This window comes from Hibiscus syriacus, unplaced genomic scaffold (assembly GCF_006381635.1).
Source record: "Hibiscus syriacus cultivar Baekdansim isolate YM2019G1 unplaced genomic scaffold, ASM638163v2 tig00000991_pilon, whole genome shotgun sequence".
Lineage (NCBI taxonomy): Eukaryota > Viridiplantae > Streptophyta > Magnoliopsida > Malvales > Malvaceae > Hibiscus > Hibiscus syriacus.
Window position 1 is genome coordinate 670,369 of NW_024061840.1, and position 21,287 is coordinate 691,655.

The following is a 21,287-nucleotide window of genomic DNA, read 5'->3' on the forward strand; positions in this document are numbered from 1 at the left end:
CTCTCTTAGGATCTTTCCTTAAATCATTCACTAGTTAGAGTTTTTAAAACTATTCTATAAGTAAAAATATGAAAAATAAGGGCTTTTACTTGGAAGTGTTTGAAATGCAATGAAAAAAAAAGTCTTCACATAGTGCAGTCGAACAATTATTTGCTTAAATATGATGATTGCTACAGTGACACCATAGGTCTCCATGAGCACATGGCGACCTCCATAGGTCTCCAGGAGCACACGGCGACCTATGGAGCACTTGGAGTCGAACAATTATTTGCTTAAATATGATGATTGCTACAGTGACCACCATAGGTCTCCATGAGCACATGGCGACCTCCATAGGTCTCCAGGAGCACACGGCGACCTATGGAGCACTTGGTGACCTATGGAGCTGCAACAGTGAGGGACCATGAGTCACTGTAGCAAACACCTCATTCAATAAATAATTTGGATGAGCCCTATATGGGGAATTTTTTTTTTCCAAAGCCCTACATGGCGAGGAAGTCGGCTTAAATAGACACAAATGTTATTGAAAAATCCTTTAAGAAAAAATCACAAGCATAAAAAGAGAATTTTCATTGTCTAAAATAGAAGAATATGAAAGTATTTTTAGAATTCGACTTACTTCTAACTTTGATCCCTATGTTTATTTATATGATAATTACTTAATCATATGAAAATTTATGTATTATGAAAGCTACTAAACTATGTTCTTACTTTCAATCAACATAAAAATGGGATAGGCTTCATACTTTCAATCAAACTAAGTTTCCTATTTCCTACTTTTCTCTTAGTTTGGTATCTTCATCAATTTGAGTCAGATCAATTGAGGTCAACTTTAACAATCTCCACATTGACGTGAATTCTGAAAGTGTAAAGAGTTCGATATAAAATCTCAAATTTGTTGAGACACTCAACTTAACAAAATATCAAAATTTCACATAGATACAGTTCAAAAACCGTAAGATTTTTATAATTGTTTTATAATTTTTAATTTTAACCAAAACAAATTTTACAACGTTAATAAATTTAAGGAAAGTTAGTGTGACCAAGATAATACAATTGAAAACTCAATTTCGTGATTTTCTAAATAAGACCTAACCATCTATAATTGAAATCAACACTTATTTAAATTTTGGTATAATTAGAGGTGTCAGGGTTTAAAAATATAGATACTATATTGATGGTGAAGGTTTTAATTACAATAAAATTATAAGTCATCATGTGTCAAATATATTTATTAATTTATAAAAATATTTAAAATAGTAGATGATTTCCTAAAAATCAAGTACCATTAAAGGAAAGACTATAATTAAAGAATGTACATTCTATCCTCTTCCTCCGAGTAGCCACAGTGGTATTGTTATCCTTGAGCGCAATGAGATCCGAAAAATATCTTTCTGCGATTTCTTTATTTAAAATTTGATATTTTCTCTTTCACATCTGCATATTCATACCATCTGACCCATACTAATTAATATTTGCTCAACTTCACAACTATGATGGTCAAAAGTATGTGCTTTGATTATTGATCTGAATGCCGCCATGCAACCGCTTTATGGTCGAATTTAATAGAGGATGAGTGTCTCTTTCCTTTTTGCTTTTAATTAGTTTGGATTATTTTTCTATGCACGAGCAACGATGGATATCACTAACGACGAACATTATTAATTTAATTTATAAAAATTTAAATTTTAAAGGACTTAACGTATATTTATAAATTAATTAAAAATTTAAAGATAAATTATTTAAAATAAATGGTAAATTATATCAGCGACCACCTGACTATTATCGCTTTTCATTTTAACTAATATTTTTGATTTTTTTTCAATCAGGTCACTCAACTATTTAAATACATTCAATTAAGCCACTTGTCGTTAATATTTAACGGATAAGCTGATGAGAAAGTTAAAATATTTGATATAATTACACATTTGGTCATTGATACTTATATATTCTATCAATTTGGTCTTAATTTTAATACACTAAAATAAACTTAACCTCAAAAACAAAATTTTTACTAGAAAATTCATTTATGATTCTCTGAAGCATCTCGTCAATGGTACCATAACCTACTTTGGTTTTACGGAAAATAAAGTTGATTAGCCCATGCATATAAAGTTCGTTGGACAAATTATTTTATCCTACTACTATTTGTAAATGACATTCTACTATAAAAATGTGATATAGTCTAACCTGTAAAACTAAGAATTTTTTATCCAGTAAATTTCTAATAGAAAAATGTGACATATATTTCTTTCAAGTTTGACACAATCTTCCTTTAAAAAATTTTAATATTCATCCCCTACCATAAAATTTTATGTCAATCTTAATAAAAGTTTATACTGATAAGATTATTGGTGGACTTAGCATGAAATTGTTTGCACTAAAAGATTGACCTATATCAAAAGGACGATAAATTTAGTTTACTTTAAATTTAATATCATAAATTATTGATTGAGTTGTTCATTTTTTAAGAAAAAGGTTTTGTTATAAATTTTGTTTTGTTATATAAATATAGAATATGCCGTAACTTTTAAAATTAAAATAAAAAGTTAAATTTTGGGTCATTATACATGATACTATTTGATTTGAGGGTTAAATTTATTTTAATTTATTAAAATTAGGACCAAATTGATAAAATATATAAGTATCAATGACCAAATGTGTAATTATACCAAATATTTTAACTATCACATCAGCTTCTTCGTTAAATATTAACTACACGTGGCTTAATTGAATGTATTTAAATAGTCGAGTGACCTGATTGAAAAAAAAATCAAAAATATTAGTTAAAATGAAAAGCGATAATAGTCAGGTGGTCGCTGATATAATTTACCATTTATTTTAAATAATTTATCTTTAAATTTTTAATTAATTTATAAATATACGTTAAGTCCTTTAAAATTTAAATTTTTATAAATTAAATTAATAATGTTCGTCGTTAGTGATATCCATCGTTGCTCGTGCATAGAAAAATAATCCAAACTAATTAAAAGCAAAAAGGAAAGAGACACTCATCCTCTATTAAATTCGACCATAAAGCGGTTGCATGGCGGCATTCAGATCAATAATCAAAGCACATACTTTTGACCATCATAGTTGTGAAGTTGAGCAAATATTAATTAGTATGGGTCAGATGGTATGAATATGCAGATGTGAAAGAGAAAATATCAAAATTTTAAATAAAGAAAATCGCAGAAAGATATTTTTCGGATCTCATTGCGCTCAAGAGGATAACAATACCACTGTGGCTACTCGGAGGAAGAGGATAGATTGTACATTCTTTAATTATAGTCTTTCCTTTAATGGTACTTGATTTTTAGGAAATCATCTACTATCTTTAATTATTATTTTTATAAATTAATAAATATATTTGACACATGATGACTTATTAAATTTTATTTGTGTAATTAAAAACCTTCACCATCAATATAGTATTTATAATTTGATTTGAATCAAATTGATGAAGATACCAAACTAAGAGAAAAGTATGAAAGTGGGAAACTTAGTTTGATTGAAAGTATGAAGTCTATCCTATTTTTATGTTGATTGAAAGTAAGAAACATAGTTTTAGTAGCTTTCATAATACATAAATTTTCATATGATTAGTAACTATTCATATAAATAAACATAGGGATCAAAGTTAGAAGTCAAGTCGAATTCTAAAAATACTTTCGTATTCTTCTATTTTCGACAATGAAACTTCTCTTTTTATACTCGTGATTTTTTAAATGATTTTTCATATAAAATTTTGTGTCTATTTAAGCATGTCCTTTTATATGTGTAGGATGTGATATGTCGCAGGACCCTAAAATTTTAAGGGCCCCACACTTTAGAAAATTCTTGTTTTATTATAAACGAAATTTCTAGTAAAAGTTTTGTTTTATTATAAATATATAATATGTCGTAACTTTTAAAATCTTTTAAAATTAAAGATTTGAGGTTAAATTTATTTTAGTTTATTAAAATTAAGACTAAATTGATCGAATATATAAGTAATAGTGAACAAATGTGGAATTATACCAAATATTTTAACTGTCACGTCAGTTTCTCCGTTAAATATTAACGACAAGTGGCTTAATTGGATGCATTTAAATAGTTGAGTGACCATATTGACAAAATTTCAAAAATATTGGTCAAAATGAAAATGGACAATAGTTAGGTGGACACTAGTATAGTTTACCCTTTATTTTAAATAATGTATCTTTAAATTTCTAACTAATTTATAATTATACATTGAATCATTTGGAGTTTAAAATTTTATAAATTAAATTAATGGCGTTTGTTCATTAATGATTGCTGCTTTTAGAATTTTCCAATTAATTTTTCTACTTCATTAACTTTATTCAAAGTCCATTTAATTAATGCCGAGTGAAAGATCCGGAAGGGAATGTTGTTATTGCATATCTCCACTCCCCTTTGCTTTCTTTGGTCAAATCTGTTTTGAAATTGATAAGTTTTTGTCGACCGTAATAGGTTGGTTTAACAGGCAATGGCCACCATGTTCTTGAATGTGCTTAGAACACGACTTCCATTACATCTAGAATGTCGTAGGTCGGATCGGGTCGGGTTAAATATATATTTTTACATCATGATCGAGTGTGATAAATCCAGTAATTTACTGTTTTGGTGGATATTAAGCTCGTGAAGCGCATGAGATTAGGTATAGCGTTAACAGTACAAGTTTAGTTGGATTGCACAAATGTGGAAATTTTAGGTCTAACCCTCATCCGTCCTGGAGGAGTAAACGCCCATTGGATAGCCATAGCTGTAGCTATATTTTGCATGCATTACCATAGAATTTCCATGTCGTATATGAAAATTTCCTCTCTTTGAAAATGGGCTAGTAGATGTAATCCTTCTGGTACGGTCCCCGTATAAAACAAAAGTAGTCGTTTTGTTTACATTTGGAGGCCAACCCATGTATGGGGTTAGACAATGCCCAAACACTCGACTTGACCCCTAAAAAGTACAATGCAATGCCGTTTTCAAATTTTGCATTTCGGATATTCATCATTCCATTTCACTCAAATTAATTTAGTTTAATTAATCATGAAAATAATTAATTAACATAGAAGAATGAGAAAAAATATTTGATAAATAAAGGATTAAGGAATACCTTTACCCCTGGGGTGTTTGGTTCAGGTAATATGAGATTATCGGGGGAATGGAATGTCATTCCCCTGTTTGGTTGGTCAGTAATCCTATTCTTCGGTAATATTTTATTCTCAACAGTGGTATTTTGGGGTATATTACGGGAATATGATTGCCCCCTTCCCTTAGGTATTGTTTGGATTACTGGCGTTTTGGACTAAAATGCCCTTAATTTCCCCCCCCCCTTCAAATATCATTCTTCTATCGTTGAATAATAATTTCTACGAAGGTTAAATTACTAATTTATCCTTAATTATTTTAGATTTACAAAAGTCCATAATTAGAATTTTATATGAAGTTAAGGTGTTAAAAAAAATTTTACCCTTTCATTAAACCTATTTATCTTTTCAATTTGTAAATATATATATATATATATATATATTATAAATTTAAAATTTTTAAAGAAAATATATAATTAATATAGTAATATTATAGTAGAATTCAACTTGTTAAAAAAACAAATATATAATAAGGACAATTTGGTAAAATATACATTCTAATAATCTTTTATTCCTTTAACCAAACAATGTAATCTTACATTCCAGCTAAACGAACCAAACACAAAATACAACATTCCTAGTATCTTATTCCCGCTGGTAATCATATTCCAACTGGTAATCTTACATTCCATGAACCATACACACCCCTATAGTAGACATAATTTATCATTTTCATCCCTATCGTATTTTCTCATCAACTTAGCCCTCAAAGTTGTTTAATTACATCATTTTATACTCTTCCCCTAACTTGAAACCCTAAATTATAGATAATATTAGAGTTTAGGGTTTAGAGTTTAGAGATAATATGGTTAAGGTTAGCGTTTTGGGTTTATAATTTAGGATTTTAAGTTAGATAGGGTATAAATGATGCAATTGAGTAACTTCGAGAGCTATATTAATGCGAAAATACTATAGGGGAAAAATAATAAATTAAGTCTACTACGGAGGTAAATGTGACCCTTTTGCCATAAATAAATATCTTGGGTATTTATTTATTTTTAGATTTATGCTTCTTTTTTCATCTTTTAATATTCTAATGCCTCATTTTTGTAATCTAAGATTATCAAAATAATTATTATGTTTTTCCATTTTATTTAACTTTCTTTAGAAAAATCAATGAAGTTTTGTTTTTTTCAACAACAGTAAATCTTCAACAATCGAATAATATTATACTTTTTAAATAATTGTACTTGGTTTTAATCTTGAGATTTATCTCATACAATCCTAAAGAGGATGATGAATACTTGTATTTTTGAATGATTTACTTAATTATGAAGAGACAGAGATAAAATTCCTTATTAAAATCTGATATAAACAGAAAAAAAATCTAAAAAATGTTGGTTGAGTTAGTACGTCCATAACACAAAAGTGAATTATAGTTTTAGATATTTTTTGGGTCCAACTTGTCCAGGTCAAGTGTTGCAGTCGGTAAGGTGAGGCACGAGCGACCTAGCGATTCCAGATGAGAAGCATTGGCATGTGCCACAACGCACGGTCTACACGCCAAGTGTCGTGGAAACGTCGGCACACATGGCTCGTGTTTTCGGCTCCGCACGGTGACTCTGCTTTGTCGCTTTGTTCACAATGGTGCGCCCACGACCCATACCTAACCGCCATGTGCGGAAAGTCCATCAAACGACAACCCCATTGGCTACCACAGCACTTCCCAAATTCTTTCATATGGAAAACGACCCTCCCTTTCTAATATCATTTCAGTTCTTTTATTTGAAAATTTTAATAATTTCATCTCCATGTTTTAAATGATATCATGCAATGCATCTGAATTGTTTGTACCTAAAAAGCTCGTGTCACAGTATGATAAAGTAAAGCAGATATAATTTCCAATGATTTTTTATTTTTGCCTTTTTGTTCGGTGATAAATGACAGTGGTTGAATTTTGATGGTTCGCATGAATAGTTCGAGTGTTCGACAGGTAAAGTCGTTGCTTGTTTGTAAACTAAATGTTGTAATAGTAAAACCGGGACTTGGTCTCCACCTTATGGGACCGTTTCTTAATCTCAATTTTATTTTCAACAGCTATAATTAATTAGAGACATAATTACCCTTATAATTTTTTATAGTAGGTCACTACTACCAATTTTATATAGCCTAGTTCCCCCCCCCCCAATAATTTGACTTATAAATTAAAATGATACTTTTCATAACTATTTTATAAAAATATGTTTGAAAGTTTTAATTATTTCTCTTAAAAATATGCTCTCTATATCTGTATCTTATCATGAAGTATAATTCCTTGCAAAATAATTTAAGTACTATTGTAACACGTTGTAACATACGAAATCGTCAAATGTAATGTAAGGCGTCCAGCAGATAAAAGCAAAAGATTGAAAATGATTTAAATGCAAACTCTCGTGCATTCCAACAGTTCACCAGGTTCATTGTACTAACGAAACCTATTTTCTTTTCATTTATTATTTTAATTTTACATCTTTGTCAAGTAAATTTAAAAATTCAGCAGCATTTGTCAGCTTCTTGAGCTGAGAAAACCAAAACGTGAAACAACATAATAAAGTAAGCCTACATTCGTTCATGCAGTAGACTTAGTTTATTATTTTTGTCCATGTTATTAAGGTTTAGGGTTTATAATATAGGATTTTAAATTAGGGGTAGAGTAAAGAAAAATACAATTGAGCAAGTTCAAAGGTTAAATTAATGCGAAAATACGATAGGGACAAAAGTGATAAATTAAGTCTATTAGAGGGCAAAAGTTAACCTTTTTGCCTAAAAATAAAGAGAAATGAATGGCATAAATTGTAATAATTAATATAGGAAAAGCTCACTATTATTCCAGATGCACAGCTTCGAGTGTACTACTTTGAGATTAACAGCTGGATTAAGGAATAATGACATTATTAATAAGGGAGGAGGGATCTAATGGCTAACGATGCTGGGGTATGGGAGTTTTTGTCCTACATAGAGTTTATAAATTCGTACAAGAAGTATTAGAGAACATGTGAAGCATCGTCGGGGTTAAAGAAAATGCTTTTGTTTTCTGCTTAAAAAACATACAACCTTATCATGTTCTTTTGTTCTGTCAGAGGGAGTTTTTTTTACTTTCAGGTTGGATTCGTTGTTTAGATTAAAGAGGATAATATAAAACCTTATCCATGAGTATTTTATCTGAATTTATCATTTGATCCAATTTTATAAGGTTAATTTTTTTCCCAAAGTTTAAATTTAAGTTGAATTGTCTATTTTAAGTATAAGGTCTAGTTGAATGAAATTTAAATTTAGAATAAAAAATACTCGATTCAAGAATAATAATATAATTAATATTCTACGTATTTAATTAGAAAAGATTGATGCAATACATCTTATTTATATTTTAATAATCTTTATTTTAACTAATAATAATAATAATAATTTTTTATATATTTATAACAAATCAAGTAAAACCGATTACAATTTACTTTAAAATCAGACTAAATTTTGAGTTAAATGTTTTTTAATCTTAATTAAATTAAATGGCAAACAAAAAATATTATACTCAAATTAAATTAGAATAACCCACCCAACGGGACTTATTGCCATCCCTAAATAAACGAAGACTTAATCCTCAAAATATAGCATAAACAATTTCAGGATGAAATTTTATCATATTCCAATCAACAAGTTAACGTCCAGCTCAGATGACCGTTAATATTTTAACGGAAGAGGATGAGTTTGAAACATATAAATAGTCAGATGACCATTTTATAATTGTTAATAGCCGGAGGACTCAGCAAAGCAGTAGCCGTGAGATCATTTTGTAACTTTTAATAGTCAGTGACTCAATAAAAAAACCACCATATAGTGGGGGTACTAGTTGTGTACTTTACCTTTTTTTGGGGGGGGACCTTCATTGGTTTGTGTTCACTTGTGCATTTTTGTCGATATGCAAATAGCTTGCAGGAAAGTTAAGCAGATTAATAGAATAAAGTGAGACAATTACATGATTGAGCAGTTCATAATGCAATCTAGGACATCCCTGGATCATAATATAAACAATTAGTAAGTAGTAACCATACTCTCCGTCTTCATTATCCAACGACCCTCCTTAAAAAATTTTAAAAAATAAAAGTCGATTTTACATTAATTTAATTTAAATTCAACCCGTCTTATTTAGACCATCGAAAATGTTTTTAAAGTGGATATTCAACAATTTCGTTATTTTTTTTTATATTTTTATCATTATTTAAGTTGGTATATTTTATATCATAATCATAAACGAACGCAAGAATTTATGTCAGTGGTATAAATTTAAATAGTTATATTAAAAATTTTAAGGGATGTGCAGCTATAAAAATTTTAGGGGTGTGAAATTAAATAATCAATAAAAAATATAAAGAAAAAATTTAAATTATAAGAGAGTTTAAAATTTTTAAGGATTGCGGTCGCACCCCAAACACGCTCTTGTCCATTTCTTATTATACTATTAAAATTAATATAATTGAAATCAAGTATCTTCTTAAAAACAATTTTTAACAATAATATCAATTCTTTAAATATTAAAACAAATAATTTAAAAGTATTTTTTAAAAAAATACTTTTAAAATTTAATTGTAAATTGAATTATTAGTTAATAGTGTGTTATTTTTGAGAAATATTACTTAACCGTGTCTGAGTTTCTTTTAAAGTCTATTTTAAATTAATATTTAAATATTAATTAATAACATTCCATAAAAGATCCAAATCATGATTCAAATAATGATCGCTGTCGTGTTTTCAGTCATGTCGCGTATAATGCGATTGCGACCATAGCGGACGCTATTATGGGTATATCGGAAGATAACACTACCACTATTTTACGGGCGCTATCACGGACCATTATTTAAAACCTTGATGAAAACTAGTTACGGAGGCAGGGCCATGGTTAATGCATCCTTCTCCCCCGGAGTAAAAGGTTGTTTACAAATTACAGTAAGCATTTAAAGGCAGTAAAATCACGTTGACCATGAACAACAAGTTTAATGCAAATAAAGAACGAGACGATGGTCCTGAAACAATGGGAAGAGTTTAATGCTAAAACAAAAAGGAATCTCCCAAAGGTCTCTTATTTACTTGAGAATTTTCTAATTGGAAAGTATAGAGTTTTCCTTATCTTTTTCATATTTTTTTCTCCTTTGATGTGGACTTGTTGTCTTGTTCCTCTTAGTTAAAAAAAGAAAGAGCCAGAAGATGAAGATGAAGATGAAGATGAATACCCATCTCTTGCCTTTTGTCGCTGTCGCCTTTCGGTTGTGCCTGAAATTGGGCTTCGACTTGAAATGAATTGTGTTAGAGTCGCCACCGACCATTTAAAACGAATTTAGGTGGGTCGGACGCCATCTTACCTGATCGGCGTTTTACCAAAAATGTGTCGAGTTCGAGAGTCGGTTACGATCAATAAATGATTAGCACCCTTGAACCGCCCTTTCGGCACCAATTAATTTATCGGTTGTCTTTAATTACGAAAATTAAAAATTTAAATAAAAATTTAAAAAATGCGATTCAAATTGCTTACCTTTGATTGGTTGAAAATCTTCTAAAAAAGTCGCAAATGTTAGATAACAAAACAAATAAATAAATATTTAATAGATCCAAGAACAAATAAAAAATAATAATAGATAAATAAAATACTAAAATAATACATGAAAAAAATAAATCAAAATAAAGTAGAAAGTCAAAAGAATAGAATAAAGAATAAGGAAATAAAAAAAAATATAATAATAAAATAAATAAACCGAGATAAATAAGATTTAATAAAAATAATAATGATAATGAAAATAAAGTAAAAAAATCCAAAATAAGAAAAAAAATAAAAAAAAATGGGTTAAATATCGTAAAATAAAAAATATTATGAAAATAAATATTAAAAAAAGGAAATAAAATAATGAATAAATAAATAAATAAACATAGGACCAAAATGCAAAAGTTATAAATTCGAAACCTGAATTAAAGTGCTGGAAAATAAATGCGATGGCCAAAATAAAATGAAATTACAAACCACAAGGACCATATGCGTAATTTGCCCGTGCGCGAAAATACACAGGAAGCCCCTCACTGAAACTACGTCGTTTTTCCTGGACTATATATTTCATTCTCTTAATACAAAATGGCCCATTCTCTCCCATTTTACATTTTCCTTCTCTCACTAAAAAGAGAGAACAGAGCACTCTCTCTACAGCCCTCATCGAAGGGACACCGATCCCCCAGTCGGCGGTCGGAAAAATTACCGAAACCCTCAAAACACTCGTCTCAATATCCCACACCCGAACCCGAAGCCCAAACACCCAAAAAGTCACTTCCCCACCATAGATCTAACTAGAAAGGCGAGACCTTTACCGTTCTTTGGTGAGACCTTTCGGTCTTCGGTGACTTTCCTTGTAGTTGCGTTGCTTTTGGTCGTCATTTTTTGTGTTTGTTGGTTCGATGCTCTGGTTGTCTTTGTTTTTGTTTGGCTTTTGTTTCGTCGGTTTCGTGTTGGCTTATTTGATATTCTGGCTTGATGTCGTTTTGGGTATTTTGGCTCGATGTTGGTTTCAATCTTGCTCTTGGTTTTGCTCTTTTGGTTATGTTGGTTGATGATGGAACTGTCTTTGATGGTTTCGCGTTCGATGTTTGTTGACTGTGGGTACTTTCGTGATCTCGATGGTTCTTGTTGGTCGGTGATTTTATGGTTTCGATCGTTCTGTGGGTTCTCGATCCCACTGATGGTTGTCCTCCTCGGTGCTGTGGGTGGTGGGGTATTTATACCCACCACCGACGTTCCTTATCTCCGATTATCATGGTAACGTGCTCGTCGTTGGCAGGGGATTTCGGGATGGGTCAGTCCCGATTTCCCCGGCCGAAAATCTTGATGCTGACCGGTGCGTGGTTGTTGGCGTTCAGCCTTCTAGAACTCTCCTTGACTTAATCTTGACCATTGGATTGGGTCAGATCCAACGGTCCAAATCTGGCTGCGACTTGATATTTTTTAAGGGTTAGACAAACCCTAACTCCCTTGCGATATTGGTCATTGATCTCTCCTGATCTAACGGTCCCCTGTTGAGCGGCGCTGATCCAAGCGTGAAAACCCTAGTTGTTTGGGCTGGTTTAGGCCTAACTGTGTTTGGACTCTGACTGTGACTTGTTGGACTGAACAGTTGACCTATTTGGACCTGAAACGGGAAAAAATAAAATAAAATAAGTAATCAAAATAATAATAATAAATAAAATAAATATAAAAACTATATAATATACATTTTTAAAACTGTTTCTTTTTTTAAGAACTATATACTATATATAAATTTTCAAAAATGCAATTTTTAAAAAACTATATAATTTTCAAAAATGTTTTTTTATAACTATATAATTTTTAAAAATGTTTTTAAAAAAAAATTATATATTATATATTGGTTTTCAAAAATTCTTTTTTATAACTATATAATTTTTAAAAATGTTTTTTTTAAAAATTATATATTATATATTGGTTTTCAAAAATGCTTTAAAAATTATATATTATATATGTTTTTAAAATGTATTTCAAAAATTATATATTATATACTTATTTTCAAAACGTTTTAAAAAACTATATAATATATATATATATATATACAAGAAACCGTTTTCAAACTTATATATTATATATATTTTAAAAATGTTTTCAAAAACTATATAATATATATATAGTTTCGAACACCATTTTCTGGAAATTATATATTATATCATTTAAAAAGCATTTTAAAAATAAATAAATAAATAAAAAATAACTCTGGGCGAAAATGAGTGTCTACAGCTGCCCCTCTTTGTCCTTTTTCGTGGAACAAAAAATATGACAAAGATAAAAGGACACAAATTTTCGCTCGGTAGAGATGAAAATTGATTTGAATTAGGAATAACTCCCTGTCGAATTTGAGTTACGAATGACCCATTCATCACGAAGTCGAGTCCATCTTGCAATAACATAGAATTGAAGCCGTAGTTCGGAATTTGAATCGGGATGTGGCTTCTCGTTGCCCAATTGTAGTCAAATCGGCCTTTTTCTCGGTTTAAAGACCTTGGTTAAAAATTTGACTGGAAAGTAGTTCCTTGACTCCACCATGTTGTTGATAGGCCCTCGAGTTGAATGAAATCGAACTAAAAAATCTTCGTTGATGGATAGCTTTTCTCGACTTAAGCTATGCCGCTGGAAGATGGTCTCTTGTCACTAAGGCACGGCTAACCCAGGTCTTCTTCTCGACTTGAAAACCTCGACTGTAACCGGACAATAGTGTGTTTGAGGTGTCATCGAGCTAAATGGAATCGAACTCATGACAGATAGCCCTTCTCGCCTTGAGCTATGCTGTAAATTTGGTTTGCCTCTGAGCTGAGTGTAATCGAACTCGAAGGTATTTGGCAGATAGCCCTTCTAGCCTTGAGCTATACCGTAAATGATATGCCGTTGAGCTGAGTGTAATCGAACTCAAAGGTCTTTGTTGGCAGATAACCCTTCTAGCCTTGAGTTATGCTACAAATGATGTGTCCTCGAAGCTGAGTGTAATCGAACGAGGGTCTTTGGCAGATAGCCCTTCTAGCCTTGAGCTATACCGCAAATGACGTGCCGTTGAGCTAAGTGTAATCGAACTCAAAGGTCTTTGTTGGCAGACAACCCTTCTAGCCTTGAGTTATGCTGAAAATGATGTGCCCTCAAAGCTGAGTGTAATCAAACTCGAATGTCTTTGGTTGGCAGATAGCCCTTTTCGACTTAAGCTATACTGCAAATGATGTGCCTTTAAGCTGAGCGTAGTCGAACTCGAAGGTCTTTTAATGACAGATAACCCTTCTAGCCTTGAGTTATGCTGTAAATGATGTGCTCTCGAAGCTGAGTGTAATCGAACTCGAGGGTGGGTCTTTGGTAGATAACCCTTCTCGACTTAAGCTATGCTGCAAATGATGTGCCTTGGAGCTGAACGTAGTCGAACTCGAAGGTATTTGGTTGGCAGATAACCCTTCTCGACTTAAGTTATGTTGCAAATGATATGCCCTCGAAGCTGAGTGTAATCGAACTTGAGGGTCTTTGGCAGATAGCCCTTCTCGACTTAAACTATGCTGCAAATGATGTGCCTTACAGCTGAGCGTAGTCGAACTCGAAGGTATTTGGTTGGCAGATAACTATTCTCGACTTAAGTTATGCTACAAATGATATGCCTTGGAGCTGAGCGTAGTCAAACTTGAAGGTCTTTTAGTGGCAGATAACCCTTTTAACCTTGAGCTATGCTGCAAATGATGTGCCTTGGAGTTGAGCGTAGTCGAAATCGAAGGTCTTGGCTGACTGAAAATCCTTCTCATCTTGAGTTATGCTACCGATAGTTTCTTTAAAAAATGGCTTCCCTTCACGGGTCTAAGCTGGTCGTAATTCTTCTGGTGGCTCTCCTAAGCGAGTCTGGGAAAACCTACTGATAAATTCTGTCAGTCGGATATCTTCCATTGTGGAATTGAAATCTAGCTTGAAGACATTAACTTGAAATATGTTACTCGTTGTTGAGTTGAGCTAAACTGGATTTGTTCTGAACTGGTTCTCAAACTCATATGAAGTTTATTATCGACCTTTCAATCTGTCGACTTTGTTGAGGTGTAGCTTTTCACTGCTGAGTTAAGCAATCACCATCGTTCTTTAAAGGCGCTTGTGAATCAAGTATCCTTCATCCTGAATTTGAAACTTGACTTTAAAAGCTGCAAAAATATTGTATGTTTAAATGATGAATGTGATGCACCTAAGTATGTCTAAGATGCATGCAACATGAATGAATTATGTTTTATCTCTTGGACTGGAGTCCCGGGTTTTGTCTGCCCATCTGGTCCTTGGAATCGATCGTGCCCCATTTGCTTCTCGAGCTTTGGCCTTACAGACTTTTCATAATTGAGACTGATATGTTTGAAAATGTTTTTCTCATTTTTCTTGTTTTAGGAGGGAAAAAATGTTATAAAATATTGCTCCTTAATTCAGGCTCGCAATTGAATCAAATTATAAACATGAGTTCAAAGTATATCAAAGGAATCAATAGCTCTTTTAATGCTTTCAGAGTTATAGCTCTTTGACAAATGTTCAAATGGATGAGTTAACTTTAGGTTGGCCTCCTTTCTAAGGTTTTGGTAACCCAAAATGTCATTTTTTTTTAAATATTGTAACATGTTTTGGCATTTTAATTGGATGCAGACAAAATGACGCAACTAGCATTATCGATTACTAGGCCTTCTATTTCGATTCTCTGAAATCTTTCATTTGTTCATGTTTTGTAAGCTCCTCTAACAAAGGTAAGGCAGAAATATCGATCTAAAAATGAAATTCTTGAGTGCTCGTGTGAATTTGACTATAACAGTTATTCCTCAACTCTCTTAGTCCATTTCCTCCATATCCTGTCATCTTTTGGTAGAACATGGTGATGTGAGCAGTGAATCAGGAGTTGATCGATTCCTCCATATCCTGTCATCTTTTGGTAGAACATGGTGATGTGAGCAGATGGGCAATTGTTCCCGTCAAACTTCTCAAATTCAGGGGACTTGAATTTCGGAGGAAGAACTAAGTCTGGGACTAGACTGAGTTCCGCGGCATCGACTCCATGGTAGTCATGGTCTCCTTTAACTACCTTTATTTGCTCCTCCAACTGCTCTTAATTTTTCATGATTGTATTCAGAGTACTCAGACTACTCTGGTTTATCTTGTCTTCCAATTCCCTTTGGAGCTTCAACACGTTCTCCTCGATCTAAACAATTATGGCTTCAATTTTCTTCTTTTTCAAGTGGGTGTTATGTGGATGGGGTGTGTCCAACGCTTGAGGTGGTGTATCCAATATTTATTCCTTTTATTGAGACATTCTTTCGTTAGTTAATGTGAATGCAAAGAAAATAACAAAATGTAAAATATGTCTCGATGCGTAATGCATACAATGTTCAAGGAATTGACCCGAAAACATGTCTTTTATTATAAATAATCCTTATTGGGGACAAAAGTGTTTTATCTTTTAGGAGACAAAAAATATCCTGACAGCTTCTGACATGTTGACTAGTCTTCTGCCTTCGTCTGTCACCGGTTGAATAATCTGTTGAACTGCTCTAAAAAGTATCGAATGAATGCATCTCTGACATTTATCTTTTGTTGAACTTGTTCCCAACGGATACGTCATTGAATCCCTCAATTGATAGGAACTATGTGAAGTTCATTTGTCTGTTTCTTGAATTTGTCATCAATGGTCTCCAGTTTCAGCTTTGTTGTCTTTGAAGGGACTCCCTTCATCTTGCCCCTGCAACCTCTGCCAGTTAGTTCTTCAAAGATAGACTTTCATTGTGCTTGATGTTGACCCGGTTCATTCTAAGTCCTTTATAACGCAGCAGAGTGACATACTCTTCAATTATGGGCACCACATCACATAGTTGCCTTGTAGACTGTCCTATGCATTTTCATCTCTTGTATTACAACCTCTTTGTCCATTAATGCAGATTATTCATGTTTAACAAACACGTTTTTGGTGGATCAACACCTCTTTTGAATGATGAAAATGATAAAAAATGTAAAAGAACAAAAATGAAAGGAAAAAGTTAGTGAGATAAGGATAATAATAAAAATGATGAAAATAAAAAGTCCTACCCCATATGATATCTACCCCACATGCTTATTGTTCCTACCCGGACATGATCTCTATCCTGCATGCTAATTACAAACAAATCTTAAAACGTATATTTGTCTAGTTCGCATGCTTTGAATAGAAAGTAAAGCATGAAATAAAATCAAAGCAACCTAGGATTTGGAATGAGGTTTTGGGGTGGGCTCTAATTCCCTGTACTCTCCCGGTTTAGGTTCTAAAAAGGTACTCGAGTTCTCCTTGCTGGTGCATCCTTGGGCTTGCCAGACCCTTAGTCCTAAGCCTATTACAAGCTTGTGTGGACTAAGTTAAATTCGAGATGAAACATTCCCTTATGCCCGCATGGTGAATAAATTCACACGAAGACATAAGGTATATGAATCCCGAAGACTACTTGCTAGGCCCGCACGGTGAATAAATTCACACGTAGGCGTCGCTTTCACCCCCACTTAAAACGGGTTTGGAGCTCGGGTTTAGAGCCTTAGATGAAAAATAAGTTTTGACAAGTTGAAATCATTGAGAAAACCGTCAGTACAACTATTTATTTAAAAAAATCAAAGATAAATAATAAGAATCGCAAAATAAATTAAAATTTAAACTTTTTATTTTCTCTCAAAAAAGTCAACCGAAAATTACTTTCGGCCTGACTCACTTACCTGTCCCCAGCGGAGTCGCCAAGCTGTCACCGCCGCCTTTTGGTTGGGGCCGAAATTGGGCTTCGACTTGAAATGAATTGGGTTAGAGTCGCCACCGACCATTTAAAATGAATTTAGGTGGGTCGGACACTATCTTACCTGATCTGCGTTTTACCATAAATGTGTCGAGTTCAGGATTCGGTTACGGTCAAGGAAGGATTAGCACTCTTGAACCGCCCTTTCGGTACCAATTAATTTATCGGTTGTCTTTAATTGTGAAAATTAAAAAATTAAATAAAAATTTAAAAAATCCGATTCAAATTGCTTATCTTTGATTGGTTGGAAATCTTCTAAAAAAGTCGCAAATGTTAGATAACAAAACAAATAAATAAATATTTAATAGATCCAAGAACAAATAAAAATAATAATAATAAATAAAATACTAAAATAATACATGAAAAATAAATAAATCAAAATAAAGTAGAAAATCAAAAGAAAGAAAAAGAATTGAATAAAAAATAAGGAAATAATAAAATAATAAAATAAATAAATAATAATAAAATAAATAAACCGAGATAAATAAGATTTAATAAAAATAATAACGATAATGAAAATAAAGTAAAAAAACCCAAAATAAGAAAAAAAAGTAAAAAAAGGGTTAAATATCGGAAAATAAAAAAAATATTATGAAAATAAATATTAACAAAAAGAAAATAAAATAATGAATAAATAAATAAATAAATAAACATAGGACCAAAATGCAAAAGTTATAAATTTGAAACCCGAATTAAAGTGTTGGAAAATAAATGCGATGACCAAAATAAAACGAAATTACAAACCATAAGGACCATATGCATAATTTGCCCGTGCGTGAAAATATACAGGAAGCCCCTCACTAAAACTACGTCGTTTTGCCTGGGTAATATATTTCATTCTCTTAAGCCAAAATGGCCCATTATCTCCCATTTTACATTTTCTTTCTCTCACTAAAAAGAGAGAACAGAGCACTCTCTCTCGTTTCTCTCTACAACCCTCACCGGAGGGACGCCGATCGCCCAGCCAGCTGCTGTCGTCGGTGGTCGAAAAAATTATCGAAACCCTTAAAACACTCGTCTCAACGTCCCACACCCGAACCCGAAGCCCAAACACCCAAAAAATCACTTCCCCGTCGTAGATCTAACTAGAAAGGCGCGACTTTTACGTTCTTTGGTGAAACCTTTCGGTTCTGCGGTGGCTTTCCTTGTAGTTGCATTGCTTTTGATTGTCATTTTTTGTGTTTGTTGGTTCGATGCTCTGGTTGTCTTTGTTTTTGTTTAGCTTTTGTTTCGTCGGTTTCGTGTTGGCTTATTTGATATTCTGGCTCGATTTCGTTTTGGGTATTTTGGCTTGATGTTGGTTTCAATCTTGCTCTCGATTTTGCTCTTTTGGTTCTGTTGGTTGATGATGAAACTGTCTTTGATGGTTTCGTGTTCGATGTTTGTTGACTGTGGGTACTTTCGTGATCTCGATGGTTCTTGTTGGTCGGTGATTTTATGGTTTCGATCGTTCTGTGGGTTCTCGATCCCGTTGATAGTTGTCCTCCTCGGTGTTGTGGGTGGTGGGGTATTTATACCCACAATCGACGTTCGCTATCTCCGATTATCATGGTAACGTGCTCGCCGTTGGCAGGGGATTTCGGGATGGGTCAGTCTCGATTTCCTCGGCCGAAAATCTCGGGGTTGACCAGTGCGTGGTTGTTGGCGTTCAGCCTTCTGGAACTCTCCTTGACTTGATCTTGACCGTTGGATTGGGTCAGATCCAACGGTCCAGATCTAGCTGCGACTTGATATTTTTTTAGGGTTAGATAAACCCTAACTCCCTTGTGATGTTGACCATTAATCTCTCCTGATCTAACAGTCCCCTATTGAGCGGCGCTGTTTCAAGCGTGAAAACCCTAGCTATTTGGGCTGGTTCATGCCTGACTGTGTTTGGACTCTAATCGTGACTTGTTGGACTGGACAGTTGACCCATTTGGACCTGAAACGGGAAAAAAATAAAATAAAAAAGTAATAATAATAATAATAATAATAAATAATAATAATAATAATAATAATAATAATAATAAATATAAAAACTATATAATATACATGTTTAAAACTGTTTCTTTTTTTAAAAATTATATATTATATATAAATTTTCAAAAATGTCTTTTTTTAAAAAAACTATATAATTTTCAAATTTTTTTTTAAAACTATATAATTTTTAAAAAAATGTTTTTTTAAAAATTATATATTATATATTGGTTTTCAAAAATGCTTTAAAAATTATATATTATATATGTTTTTAAAATGTTTTTCAAAAATTATATATTATATACTTATTTTCAAAATGTTTTAAAAAACTATAATATATATATATATATTTCCAAGAAACCGTTTTTAAAATTATATATTATATATATTTTAAAATTATTTTCAAAAACTATAAAATATATATAGTTTCGAAAACCGTTTTTTGAAAATTATACATTATATAATTTCAAAAGCATTTAAAAAATAAATAAAAAAAATAAAAATAACTCCACGAAAACGAGTGTCTACACCATTTGTCTTTATTTGCCTTTGATTGCTCTATAAATCACTCACTAAAGACCTTTCCTTAACTCCCTCTCACTCTTCATAATTTCTTCCCTTGGCATTCATTGCTTTTGATTTTTCCATCTAGGACAGTACCTTAAAAATGGAAGATTTGGGTTCTTTCTGGAATTATCAAGAGGTGGGTCTTCTTCTTCTTCATTTCTGTTTTGTCTCTATGTTTTCCTTTTTAATGCTAATGGTTTTCAATTTTCGTGTTTTGACAGAGTGTTGATGACTTGAAACTGAAGCTTCAATACACTGCAATGGAGCTACAGTCCGCGAAAATGGAAGCGAATGAGCAAATAAGGAGATACAAGGAGGAGTTGAAGTTGATGTTCAATCTCCTGAACCTTGCTTTCCAAGAAAGAGATGAAGCAAGAGACCAATTGCAGAAGTTACTCAACAAGCTATTGCCATGTGAAACCCCGTTCATGATTGCAGCCAAAACAAATTCCTGCATCACTGAATCGAACAGTTTATCAGACGCATATAATAATCATTCTTCCCCTGTTGATTCCTTGTTTGATGCCGTCAATTCACCTGATTTCCCCACCGGTAAAATGACTGATCGGAGTGGAATGGGGCTTTTGAATCGACCCTTTGGGACGATTCCTTCAATGGTTAATGCCGAAACAGCTGTGGTTGATAACCTTGCAAAGGGGAAAACTTTGCCGGAAAAGGGGAAGCTTTTGCAGGCTATAATGGAAGCCGGGCCTCTCCTTTCGACGCTGCTTGTTGCCGGTCCTCTTCCTCAATGGAGAAACCCTCCTCCTTCCGACACTTTAAGAATCCCCCCTGTTTCCATTTCTAAAACTGAGAATGAGAAACCATTTGCTCGAAAACGAGTGAACTCGTCATTGTGTCCTGAAATGACTCGTGGAGCTCATCAAATGTGTTCATCGGCCATGTTGAGTTTTGCAAGTTCTGGTTCTGCTTCAGGGCTGATTCACCCACCCATTGTGAGTTCGGGTGCTTGTGGTAACACTCAAATCACAGTGTCAAAGCGGCAAAGGATTTAATTAGTATTGAAAGAAGCTTTGGCTCCACTTTTGTAAAGATTAAAAAGCTGATGGGTAGTGTAAATTTGATACTTTTTGAGGGTTTGGATTGAATGAACGATATACCATAGCCGTTTTACACTCTTTTTTTATAATTATTTCATTTTTATTATTTTTAAATGCATTTTGCCCACTTTTTATTTCTTTACAAAACTAGAAAACTTGGTTCAGTCAACCTGAATGAATCCAATTCGACTCCATTATGAACCCAAAGAGAAACTTGTTGTCAATAGGAATCATGAAGAAGAAA

General features: G+C 32.6%; 1 protein-coding gene across 1 annotated transcript; it reads left to right on the forward strand.

The window, feature by feature from the left end:
• The first annotated feature begins 20,005 nt into the window (after nucleotides 1–20,005).
• LOC120118946 lies at nucleotides 20,006–21,043 on the forward strand. Its single transcript, XM_039138859.1, has 2 exons — nucleotides 20,006–20,118; nucleotides 20,204–21,043. The coding sequence occupies exons 1-2, from the start codon at nucleotides 20,083–20,085 to the stop codon at nucleotides 20,996–20,998; spliced, it is 831 nt and encodes a 276-aa protein (XP_038994790.1). The 5' UTR covers nucleotides 20,006–20,082; the 3' UTR covers nucleotides 20,999–21,043.
• Nucleotides 21,044–21,287: the final 244 nt, after the last annotated feature.